Here is a 13,266-nt window from a genome sequence, read left to right as displayed (position 1 = left end):
TTGGATTTGGCTTTTTTTTGTGTGGGTTTATTTGGAGTATTAGCCAATTTTCAAATCACATAGTACATCAACATTATAATACCCTTAGCCATGAAGCAGAATTTCGTTTTCATGAATCCCTTTGAGTCTTGGTAGATTGATTAGGATGTACTGCATAAAGTTGTAGTACTACTGTAGTAAATGCTAATGAATTTTTTTAAGCATTTTGATATATACCTGTTGCGTTCTTGCCTTGTAAGCTTATATTTCCACACAGTTAATCCAAAATTATTAGCAATAAAAAGGAAATTGTTGTTGTTATAATTTGTCTTGTCTTGTCTTGCGTAAGCTTACTCCAAATAAACCCACACAAAAAAAAGCCAAATCCAACGATTATACTCTTTAAAAAATGCTTTGATTCTTGCTTGAAGCATCTCCAATGCTGTATCTCGCCGGCCAATGACATATAATACAAAAATCTGTTAAAAACCAAGCCTTTCCTTTCACCGAACCATCGAGACGATTATAACGTTTGGCAGAATATTCAGGTTCCAGCGTTGAATTACATTGTGCCAACTATTTCGGTTCCAGCTGTGTTTAAAATCCACGAAAAACTTTCCAAGATTAATGCCAAATAGTAAAACATACGAATGACACCTCTGTTTGACAACAGTGCGGCCATTTTTAATCAGAATGCACATTATGCATTGTCAGATAAGGTCCTGGGACAGAGTCACGACTTGTCTTACCCCTCCCCCGTTAGAGTAAATTTTGTACGATTCAATTTTTGTTTTTTTGAAAATTGAAAATTGATTTCAGTTTTTAGATTTCAATCAAAAAAAGCTAATTTCTTATTGTCAAAAATAAAAAAAATGCTATTTTTGGTAATTTCTTACTCTCAAAACAACAAAATCAAAAAAATTGGTGAACGAAATTCAATTTTCTTATTTTTAAAAATCAAATGGCCGGAAGGTACACGGACCCAGTACGAACCTTATTTCCCGTTCGCGAGTCTTGATTTAAGGTTTTATCGTCAACGTTTACTAGACGTTGTCAGCTCTTGTCTAAGTATTATTACAAACACCTTAGCTTTATATATGCTATTACGGGAATGCTTTTCACGCTGCATGCACATGCTATATTTATACACGGAGATCTGATTACGTGGGCTCAGTCACGCCGGAATAGAAAACTAAGGAAATAAATAAATGATAATAAAACGATGTCAAAATAACTGTTTTTCTTAATAAAACAAATGTCGTTACTTTGATATCAGATAAGAAATAAGATTTTGAAATAGGAATATATTTAATTCTAATGATGAATCTCGTCTTATTATGGTCAACGTGTGACTTCACAAACCAATATCAACCATAAGGCTCCAATATTATATTCAAAGTGAAAAATCTAAACAAAAGCAGAGCCAAGCTGCATAAAATAGCACTGTTCATAAACTATTTTTGCAACTTTTCAAGTCCCTCAAATTTTATTGATATCTCTATGCAGATCAAAGTCACGGACGAGGCTTCTAAGATGTTTACTACATTTTCCGACGTAATAGGATATTTCTTTCTGGTTCAAGAGATTAGGTATCGGACTAAGGTTCTGTGAAGGAATTTTTTTCGTCGTGATGTGTAATTTTTTGAGTGCTGTTAAAATCAGACATTTTCCGCGGTAGTCGGGGGCACATTCACTGTTAAGACCCCCGCTATTGTGGCCCCGTTATTTTGGTTTAGTAGTCAACAAGAAACACAACGCGTTACGTCCCCGTTCAGTGCCCCACTAGCCGCGGAGGTAGGGGGGCGGGGGTTTCAATTACTAGTGCATAATCCCTTATTTTAAGTATGATACTCGCTCAATATTGATGCAAATGGCTTGAAACTTCACAAGACCCAAAAGAAAACATAAGATATTTAAGGCAAGACCTTTATTTGTACGAATTTTTTATTCTTTAATGTATTTTGACGATAAATCAACACTAATAGCCAGATTGGGCTACCTGTGATGTTCAAAGCCCGATTAGTGCTAATCCTGGGTTAACTCTTAATAAGACCTATAGAGTTAATCCTGGATTAGCGCTAATCCAGCTTTGAACAACCCGGCCTTGGCAAGCTTCCCAAAATCTTAAACTTCTCTTTTAACGAGGCCAAGAACAAAGTACTGACGTTATATTAAAACTAGACGACAAAGTCTGTTACCAGTCAAAACAACAAAATAGGGTTAAACGGAACAGTCTTCCTTTATGACATCACATCCGGAAAGAACATTTTGAAATGCGGAAACAACACTTCAGTAGTTTGACTTCCGCTTTGGAAAACATCCTACACTTATTATTTTGATCAAGTTGCTTTAAAACCACGCATGTAAAAATATCTATTCCGGTTTGGAAGTAAATACCTTTCGACCCATGCCAAAATACACAATACTGAGATCTGAGATTCAGCTATTTCAAAAAAGGTTGATGAAGATTTTGTTGCATGCTGCTTACTCGGTTTCAAATGTATTGTATTAAGAGGGAATTCTTTTCGTATTCAAGAAGTGAGCTCCAAAAACTATTTTCTTGAAGAAAGGTTGTTGTACAAGGCTAAAATCCTGTTATTCAGAAAGTTTAACTCGTTTGGAAGTGGAGATGACCGATGAAAGTGGAATCAAAGTGTTAATCCCCACTTATTTCTTACTGGTGGGGAAAAAAATCTTAAAACGGGCTAAATTCAAAAAATAACCACGCAGAGCAAAAAAAGTGCTATTTCTCAATGATCGGGTAAAATTTCGAGGCTTTATTTCACGTTTCAATGATTTTATTGAAATTTTTGATGAATCTCCATACATTTCCTTATAACAGGACACCACAGAAACCAAGCTTGGGCTACCTGTGGTTAACCCAAAGCAAAAATGTTATTCGAAAATGAGGTTTAGGTCTTCATTTGCTTATTTCTCATATATTTTCTATTAAAAAAGCCTGACAAAGCAGCATTCTAACACAAATGCAACAAAACATCTTTGTACAATTGAAAATACCGCTTCAAACAGGCATTTTATCATAGTACATCAGTTTCTAACTGTTTACAATAGCTTTTTGAGTTTTAACCCAAAACGTAAATTGGGATCAAAACTCATACGAAAGTCTAGTTTTTGTCGCTTTTTGCCATTATGGCTCAATATTGAAAAAAATTTCCTCTTAATATTTAAATAATGTCATCACAGAAGAAGTTGTGCAGGAAAAGCGTGCAGACGCAAAGTTTGGGAAAATTCCACATTGCTGTGACCTTTGGCTGAGCGCATTCACAGCTCCCATAACGCAGTTCGGTCTTGGTATACAGCATGAAACAAAAGCTCCACCCTCCTTTTTCGAAATAGCTGTATTCAATAGACCCTTTTCGAGTTCCAAATTACCGTTGTGTTTCTTGATTACGGACTCATTTACTCAGCGGGCTTAGCCTCGATTTTGGCCCGTCGAGTTTCAAAGTGTTCGTATTGTTGAAGTTGTGCATTCTTTACTTTACCGTTGGTATTTGTGAATAGTTAGACACTGATTCGAGGCTTAGCCTGAGTAAATGAGTCTGTAATCAAGAAACACAGGGTTAATTTGGAACTAGCGAATGTGGTGCATTGTGGTCATAAACCTTTCGTATAACATCTTGCCTTATACGGTTTTGCTTTACCAAAGATAGACTACAAACAATTTAAACCATAGTTAATAGAGGGGAATGGTTAGGAAACCTATTGTTATCAGGTCTTTGTTCGCTTTTGATGTTGAACCGGTCTTGACCATGCACAATGTTTGATTTATGCTCATCCGAAATTGCAAAATAAGTAAATGGGATTGTTGTAAGGAATATTCAAATATCTCTTGTAAATCTTTAGTATTTTGAACTAGCAGCTAAAAGAAAGATTTTGGTCTGTTCACTCAGCCATTGCCAACAATAGTAAAACAATGGTAAAACAAAGGATTGTGCACGGTCACGCTTGAAAAAAAGTGAACAAAGACTTATAACAAAAGGGTTTGCTAGCCATTCCCCTCTATTGATGGGTTGCAAGCATTCCCAAAAGAGTTAAAAGACAAAAACATGGCGGCCATTGTGGTACCGTTAACAATGGATGCTAATGAGAAATCTTTTGTTAAATGGTACCAACATGGCCGCGATGACGTAACGTGCAAACGAAGAATTAACTATGGTTAAACATGTAAAATGATAACAATCCTATCCAGTTTCTTGTACAATCGCTTCCTTCGATTTCCATGTTCTCGGCTGTCCTTGCATAAAGTCTTCAGTTCCAACAAGATCCACACGCGTCTTGTATTCAAGCAGTGCATCCACGCTCAATGGCTGCCATGATTTAACTATATCAATCTTTCTTTGTCCTTGAGAGCTGATGGGTGCAGACAAAGTCCCTCGTAGCGAATATTGTTTCTTGGAGTCCTTGCCGTTTTCTGTAGTACTATCATTAGCAAAGCCAGCTACTTTATGACGCTTACTAAACTCGCCTTTACATTCAGCCATCTTCTCAGTCAGGAAAGAAATTTTGTCCAAACCAAGTAAGAGTGGTTGGTCTTTGCTTTCTTCTCTTGTGGTCACCTCACCTTTATCGTTTGCTTCAGCTACGAGCGATTTTGTTCTACCAGAAGAAAGAGGGAGCAGCTCCACCTTGTCGTATAATAGAAAGAATATCAACGTTACTCAGAAATACTATCAATGAAAGTTCTGATTTGAATTCAGTGGAATGAATTGCCCCAAAATTGCACGATTCAGGTTTAACGGCATGCATGTACATGAAAACGACAGCTTAAAGTACACCTGATACAATACTTTCAGTATTGATTCTACATAATGTGAATAGTTGAATGGTGAAATATATCTTCATTTAAATGTCACATCTTTGAAGTGCAAATAAACCCTTCGACAATACTTTCAGTACTGATTCTACATGAAGTAAATAGTTGAATGGTACAATATTTCTTGATTTGAGTGATGCGTCTCTAAGTTATGAAGGTTTATACTTCCAATATGCTAATGAGTGTGACGTCTATTAAGGCTTAATTAAATATACAAAATCGAACTGGTTCATAGAAACAGTATTTAAAAAGCATCATTACTTTACTCATGGTTCACATGAAAGCTATTTAAATTTTTTATTTTCAAAATGGTCAGCATTTAGTATTACTAGTTACAACAAAAACACTCAAATACCTTACCTGACGTCATCATCATTAACATATTGTAAGTATAAACCTTCATAACTTAGAGACGCATCACTCAAATCAAAAACTATTTTACCAATTAACTATTTACTTTATGCAGAACCAGTACTGAATGTATTGTCAAAGGGTTCATTTGCAGTTTAAGTTATGAAGGTTTATACCTCCAAAATGTAACTGACTGTGACGTTACCACAGGCTTTATTAAAAATACAAATTTTGACAGGTTCACACAAACAGTTTTTAAAAAACATCATCATTATACTCAAGGTTTCCACAATGTTTATTGTAAATTTGATGTCTCATAATGGCTAGTGTTTAGCATAAAAAATTAAAACAAATACGCTTAAAAGCCTGGGGTGACGCGTCACAGTCTGTTACATATTGGAAATATAAACCTTCATAACTTAAAGACGCAACATTCAAATGAAGAAGTATTTCACCATTCAACTATTCACTTTATGTAGAATCAATACTGCAAGTATTGTATCAGGGGTTAGGAGCACTTTAACCAACGGATGCCTTACATACATTCCAAATCGGTATTCGCAAACATATTTTTTATACAATATTCAGTTTTTACAATACTCTATATCAGTTCGAAATAGAAAAATGTGAGGTATTTCAAGGGAAATTTTGTTGTTGTTGTTGGTAGTTGTAGTGTTGTTGCCTTTAGTGGTGGTGGTTGTGGTGGTGGTAGTGTTGTTATTAGAGACCTTTAGATCCGACAACGAGTACGAGAACGAGTACGAGTGTTTAACTTTTAAAAAGAGGCACTATCTTTTTGTAGTCGTGATCGTGTACGTAGATACTTTAGATTGTAAAAAATAGTGTTAACCACGGTGCACAGGACCAATTTTAAAACTTGTACTCGTACTCGATCTCGTACTCGTCGTCGGATCTAAAGGTCGCTACTGCCCTAATTCACTATGACGTCACATCAAAACAATCTATTGTTTAAACGCAAAGGATCATGGTCGTCGGAGGGGGTCAAATCAACGCAAATTCACCGAAAATTGTCCTAAAACCCGTGTCAATCCATGAAGAGAAGTAGAATAGCCAGCAAACGCTCAGAATACTTTTTAGTACATATTAATACATATTATATCTGAAAACCAGACCATTTTAGATTAAACTGTTTCGCTAGGAGCAAAATTTGTTGAATTTTCTATTGGATTTGGCGATTCTATCCCCCACATAAACAAGCAGTGACGTCATAGTGAAATAGGGCAATTGGTAGTGGTGGTAGTGCTGTTGTTGTCCATGGTTGTGGTGGTGGTGGTCGTCGTGTGGTGGTAGTATTAGTGTTCTTGGTGTTGGCAGTAGTGTTGTTGTCATTGTTGGTGTTTGTAGTTGTCGTAGTGGTGGTGTTGTAACATTTTTACCTTTGGTTCTTTGATCTGATCTGGATTGTACCTCGGTGGTCTCACACTTCCTTCCTTTGGATCCGCTGACTCCATATGGTTGAACAGCAGGCGCGTCTTATCTTTATTCATGTGGGCAACACGAAACATGAGGTCCAGACGATGACGTGCAAAGTTAATATCTTTGATTAAATGACTCTCGCTTATCTTTGACTCTGGAATCTGAGAAAGAAAAAACTTTCCACACTCAATTATTGACGCAAAGTAAATTGTTCATAATGTGGAGTTGTTCTAAATCAGTGCAACGCCATTTCTTCTTGTACCAATGGACGAACCCATTGATGGGTTGCAAGCATTCCCAAGAGAGTTAAAAGACAATAACATGGCGGCCATTGGGGCAGCGTTAACAATGGATGCTAATGAGAAATCTTTTGTTTAATGGTACCAACATGGCCGCGATGAGGTAACGTGCAAACGAAGAATATTTTTGTTACAGTAAAAGCTGCTATAGACCGGTTCCAGAGCCGTTCCACTTAGAGAACAAAACAGTGAATTTCAGTTATGTAATGAGAGTAAAAGGCGCTGACAAACGGTGCAACATTACAAGCAACAAATTTGAATCGGGGTGACACACATTGCAACAAAATCACGCAACATCGCTTGTGTCAGCCTGCTATGTTATGATATTTGGTCAGCAGTTATAAATTTGGTGCAAGCTGATTGGCTGGAAATTTCAAAATGTTGCAGGTAATGTTGCAGCCATGTTCACACGATGAAATTTGTTGCGCGCAATGTTGGAAGAGTAGAGCGCCATTCAACTTCAGATTTGTTGCATGCAACGTTGCGTGCAACAAGTTTTGGGTAGACACACGCAGCAACAATCCTGTTGCGTGCAATGTTGCATGCAATGTTGCACCGTGTGTCTTATCTTTATCTTAATCTTAATATCTTAACATAGCAGGCTGACACAAGCGATGTTGCGTGATTTTGTTGCAATGTGTGTCACCCCGATTCAAATTTGTTGCTTGTAATGTTGCACCGTTTGTCAGCGCCTTTTACTCTCATTACATAACTGAAATTCACTGTTTTGTTCTCTAAGTGGAACGGCTCTGGAACCGGTCTATAGCAGCTTTTACTGTAACAAAAATATTCTTCGTTTGCACGTTACCTCATCGCGGCCATGTTGGTACCATTAAACAAAAGATTTCTCATTAGCATCCATTGTTAACGCTGCCCCAATGGCCGCCATGTTATTGTCTTTTAACTCTCTTGGGAATGCTTGCAACCCATCAATGGGTTCGTCCATTGGTACAAGAAGAAATGGCGTTGCACTGATTTAGAACAACTCCACATTATGAACAATTTACTTTGCGTCAATAATTGAGTGTGGAAAGTTTTTTCTTTCTCAGATTCCAGAGTCAAAGATAAGCGAGAGTCATTTAATCAAAGATATTAACTTTGCACGTCATCGTCTGGACCTCATGTTTCGTGTTGCCCACATGAATAAAGATAAGACGCGCCTGCTGTTCAACCATATGGAGTCAGCGGATCCAAAGGAAGGAAGTGTGAGACCACCGAGGTACAATCCAGATCAGATCAAAGAACCAAAGGTAAAAATGTTACAACACCACCACTACGACAACTACAAACACCAACAATGACAACAACACTACTGCCAACACCAAGAACACTAATACTACCACCACACGACGACCACCACCACCACAACCATGGACAACAACAGCACTACCACCACTACCAATTGCCCTATTTCACTATGACGTCACTGCTTGTTTATGTGGGGGATAGAATCGCCAAATCCAATAGAAAATTCAACAAATTTTGCTCCTAGCGAAACAGTTTAATCTAAAATGGTCTGGTTTTCAGATATAATATGTATTAATATGTACTAAAAAGTATTCTGAGCGTTTGCTGGCTATTCTACTTCTCTTCATGGATTGACACGGGTTTTAGGACAATTTTCGGTGAATTTGCGTTGATTTGACCCCCTCCGACGACCATGATCCTTTGCGTTTAAACAATAGATTGTTTTGATGTGACGTCATAGTGAATTAGGGCAGTAGCGACCTTTAGATCCGACGACGAGTACGAGATCGAGTACGAGTACAAGTTTTAAAATTGGTCCTGTGCACCGTGGTTAACACTATTTTTTACAATCTAAAGTATCTACGTACACGATCACGACTACAAAAAGATAGTGCCTCTTTTTAAAAGTTAAACACTCGTACTCGTTCTCGTACTCGTTGTCGGATCTAAAGGTCTCTAATAACAACACTACCACCACCACAACCACCACCACTAAAGGCAACAACACTACAACTACCAACAACAACAACAAAATTTCCCTTGAAATACCTCACATTTTTCTATTTCGAACTGATATAGAGTATTGTAAAAACTGAATATTGTATAAAAAATATGTTTGCGAATACCGATTTGGAATGTATGTAAGGCATCCGTTGGTTAAAGTGCTCCTAACCCCTGATACAATACTTGCAGTATTGATTCTACATAAAGTGAATAGTTGAATGGTGAAATACTTCTTCATTTGAATGTTGCGTCTTTAAGTTATGAAGGTTTATATTTCCAATATGTAACAGACTGTGACGCGTCACCCCAGGCTTTTAAGCGTATTTGTTTTAATTTTTTATGCTAAACACTAGCCATTATGAGACATCAAATTTACAATAAACATTGTGGAAACCTTGAGTATAATGATGATGTTTTTTAAAAACTGTTTGTGTGAACCTGTCAAAATTTGTATTTTTAATAAAGCCTGTGGTAACGTCACAGTCAGTTACATTTTGGAGGTATAAACCTTCATAACTTAAACTGCAAATGAACCCTTTGACAATACATTCAGTACTGGTTCTGCATAAAGTAAATAGTTAATTGGTAAAATAGTTTTTGATTTGAGTGATGCGTCTCTAAGTTATGAAGGTTTATACTTACAATATGTTAATGATGATGACGTCAGGTAAGGTATTTGAGTGTTTTTGTTGTAACTAGTAATACTAAATGCTGACCATTTTGAAAATAAAAAATTTAAATAGCTTTCATGTGAACCATGAGTAAAGTAATGATGCTTTTTAAATACTGTTTCTATGAACCAGTTCGATTTTGTATATTTAATTAAGCCTTAATAGACGTCACACTCATTAGCATATTGGAAGTATAAACCTTCATAACTTAGAGACGCATCACTCAAATCAAGAAATATTGTACCATTCAACTATTTACTTCATGTAGAATCAGTACTGAAAGTATTGTCGAAGGGTTTATTTGCACTTCAAAGATGTGACATTTAAATGAAGATATATTTCACCATTCAACTATTCACATTATGTAGAATCAATACTGAAAGTATTGTATCAGGTGTACTTTAAGCTGTCGTTTTCATGTACATGCATGCCGTTAAACCTGAATCGTGCAATTTTGGGGCAATTCATTCCACTGAATTCAAATCAGAACTTTCATTGATAGTATTTCTGAGTAACGTTGATATTCTTTCTATTATACGACAAGGTGGAGCTGCTCCCTCTTTCTTCTGGTAGAACAAAATCGCTCGTAGCTGAAGCAAACGATAAAGGTGAGGTGACCACAAGAGAAGAAAGCAAAGACCAACCACTCTTACTTGGTTTGGACAAAATTTCTTTCCTGACTGAGAAGATGGCTGAATGTAAAGGCGAGTTTAGTAAGCGTCATAAAGTAGCTGGCTTTGCTAATGATAGTACTACAGAAAACGGCAAGGACTCCAAGAAACAATATTCGCTACGAGGGACTTTGTCTGCACCCATCAGCTCTCAAGGACAAAGAAAGATTGATATAGTTAAATCATGGCAGCCATTGAGCGTGGATGCACTGCTTGAATACAAGACGCGTGTGGATCTTGTTGGAACTGAAGACTTTATGCAAGGACAGCCGAGAACATGGAAATCGAAGGAAGCGATTGTACAAGAAACTGGATAGGATTGTTATCATTTTACATGTTTAACCATAGTTAATTCTTCGTTTGCACGTTACGTCATCGCGGCCATGTTGGTACCATTTAACAAAAGATTTCTCATTAGCATCCATTGTTAACGGTACCACAATGGCCGCCATGTTTTTGTCTTTTAACTCTTTTGGGAATGCTTGCAACCCATCAATAGAGGGGAATGGCTAGCAAACCCTTTTGTTATAAGTCTTTGTTCACTTTTTTTCAAGCGTGACCGTGCACAATCCTTTGTTTTACCATTGTTTTACTATTGTTGGCAATGGCTGAGTGAACAGACCAAAATCTTTCTTTTAGCTGCTAGTTCAAAATACTAAAGATTTACAAGAGATATTTGAATATTCCTTACAACAATCCCATTTACTTATTTTGCAATTTCGGATGAGCATAAATCAAACATTGTGCATGGTCAAGACCGGTTCAACATCAAAAGCGAACAAAGACCTGATAACAATAGGTTTCCTAACCATTCCCCTCTATTAACTATGGTTTAAATTGTTTGTAGTCTATCTTTGGTAAAGCAAAACCGTATAAGGCAAGATGTTATACGAAAGGTTTATGACCACAATGCACCACATTCGCTAGTTCCAAATTAACCCTGTGTTTCTTGATTACAGACTCATTTACTCAGGCTAAGCCTCGAATCAGTGTCTAACTATTCACAAATACCAACGGTAAAGTAAAGAATGCACAACTTCAACAATACGAACACTTTGAAACTCGACGGGCCAAAATCGAGGCTAAGCCCGCTGAGTAAATGAGTCCGTAATCAAGAAACACAACGGTAATTTGGAACTCGAAAAGGGTCTATTGAATACAGCTATTTCGAAAAAGGAGGGTGGAGCTTTTGTTTCATGCTGTATACCAAGACCGAACTGCGTTATGGGAGCTGTGAATGCGCTCAGCCAAAGGTCACAGCAATGTGGAATTTTCCCAAACTTTGCGTCTGCACGCTTTTCCTGCACAACTTCTTCTGTGATGACATTATTTAAATATTAAGAGGAAATTTTTTTCAATATTGAGCCATAATGGCAAAAAGCGACAAAAACTAGACTTTCGTATGAGTTTTGATCCCAATTTACGTTTTGGGTTAAAACTCAAAAAGCTATTGTAAACAGTTAGAAACTGATGTACTATGATAAAATGCCTGTTTGAAGCGGTATTTTCAATTGTACAAAGATGTTTTGTTGCATTTGTGTTAGAATGCTGCTTTGTCAGGCTTTTTTAATAGAAAATATATGAGAAATAAGCAAATGAAGACCTAAACCTCATTTTCGAATAACATTTTTGCTTTGGGTTAACCACAGGTAGCCCAAGCTTGGTTTCTGTGGTGTCCTGTTATAAGGAAATGTATGGAGATTCATCAAAAATTTCAATAAAATCATTGAAACGTGAAATAAAGCCTCGAAATTTTACCCGATCATTGAGAAATAGCACTTTTTTTGCTCTGCGTGGTTATTTTTTGAATTTAGCCCGTTTTAAGATTTTTTTCCCCACCAGTAAGAAATAAGTGGGGATTAACACTTTGATTCCACTTTCATCGGTCATCTCCACTTCCAAACGAGTTAAACTTTCTGAATAACAGGATTTTAGCCTTGTACAACAACCTTTCTTCAAGAAAATAGTTTTTGGAGCTCACTTCTTGAATACGAAAAGAATTCCCTCTTAATACAATACATTTGAAACCGAGTAAGCAGCATGCAACAAAATCTTCATCAACCTTTTTTGAAATAGCTGAATCTCAGATCTCAGTATTGTGTATTTTGGCATGGGTCGAAAGGTATTTACTTCCAAACCGGAATAGATATTTTTACATGCGTGGTTTTAAAGCAACTTGATCAAAATAATAAGTGTAGGATGTTTTCCAAAGCGGAAGTCAAACTACTGAAGTGTTGTTTCCGCATTTCAAAATGTTCTTTCCGGATGTGATGTCATAAAGGAAGACTGTTCCGTTTAACCCTATTTTGTTGTTTTGACTGGTAACAGACTTTGTCGTCTAGTTTTAATATAACGTCAGTACTTTGTTCTTGGCCTCGTTAAAAGAGAAGTTTAAGATTTTGGGAAGCTTGCCAAGGCCGGGTTGTTCAAAGCTGGATTAGCGCTAATCCAGGATTAACTCTATAGGTCTTATTAAGAGTTAACCCAGGATTAGCACTAATCGGGCTTTGAACATCACAGGTAGCCCAATCTGGCTATTAGTGTTGATTTATCGTCAAAATACATTAAAGAATAAAAAATTCGTACAAATAAAGGTCTTGCCTTAAATATCTTATGTTTTCTTTTGGGTCTTGTGAAGTTTCAAGCCATTTGCATCAATATTGAGCGAGTATCATACTTAAAATAAGGGATTATGCACTAGTAATTGAAACCCCCGCCCCCCTACCTCCGCGGCTAGTGGGGCACTGAACGGGGACGTAACGCGTTGTGTTTCTTGTTGACTACTAAACCAAAATAACGGGGCCACAATAGCGGGGGTCTTAACAGTGAATGTGCCCCCGACTACCGCGGAAAATGTCTGATTTTAACAGCACTCAAAAAATTACACATCACGACGAAAAAAATTCCTTCACAGAACCTTAGTCCGATACCTAATCTCTTGAACCAGAAAGAAATATCCTATTACGTCGGAAAATGTAGTAAACATCTTAGAAGCCTCGTCCGTGACTTTGATCTGCATAGAGATATCAATAAAATTTGAGGGACTTGAAAAG

General features: G+C 37.0%; 2 protein-coding genes across 2 annotated transcripts; one reads left to right on the top strand and one right to left on the bottom strand.

Annotated features, from left to right (window-relative positions):
• Positions 1 to 1,891: 1,891 nt before the first annotated feature.
• LOC148908228 (uncharacterized) lies at positions 1,892 to 6,760 on the bottom strand. Its single transcript, XM_089035370.1, has 2 exons — positions 6,562 to 6,760; positions 1,892 to 4,625 (listed from the first exon to the last, which is right to left on the bottom strand). The coding sequence occupies exons 1-2, from the start codon at positions 6,688 to 6,690 to the stop codon at positions 4,182 to 4,184; spliced, it is 573 nt and encodes a 190-aa protein (XP_088891496.1). The 5' UTR covers positions 6,691 to 6,760; the 3' UTR covers positions 1,892 to 4,181.
• Positions 6,761 to 7,951: 1,191 nt separating this feature from the next.
• LOC148908227 (uncharacterized) lies at positions 7,952 to 12,820 on the top strand. The gene is made up of 2 exons (XM_089035372.1): positions 7,952 to 8,150; positions 10,087 to 12,820. Exons 1-2 carry the CDS (start codon positions 8,022 to 8,024, stop codon positions 10,528 to 10,530), a joined length of 573 nt encoding a protein of 190 aa, XP_088891498.1. The 5' UTR covers positions 7,952 to 8,021; the 3' UTR covers positions 10,531 to 12,820.
• The last annotated feature ends 446 nt before the right edge of the window (positions 12,821 to 13,266 follow it).

Source organism: Actinia tenebrosa, unplaced genomic scaffold (genome assembly GCF_029948245.1).
Source record: "Actinia tenebrosa isolate PJP-AT-01 unplaced genomic scaffold, QUT_ActTen_1.0 PGA_scaffold3__52_contigs__length_22856419, whole genome shotgun sequence".
NCBI classification, from domain to species: Eukaryota; Metazoa; Cnidaria; class Anthozoa; order Actiniaria; family Actiniidae; genus Actinia; species Actinia tenebrosa.
The sequence above is the reverse complement of the archived record's forward strand: the minus strand, read 5'-3'. Positions and strand labels throughout refer to the sequence as shown.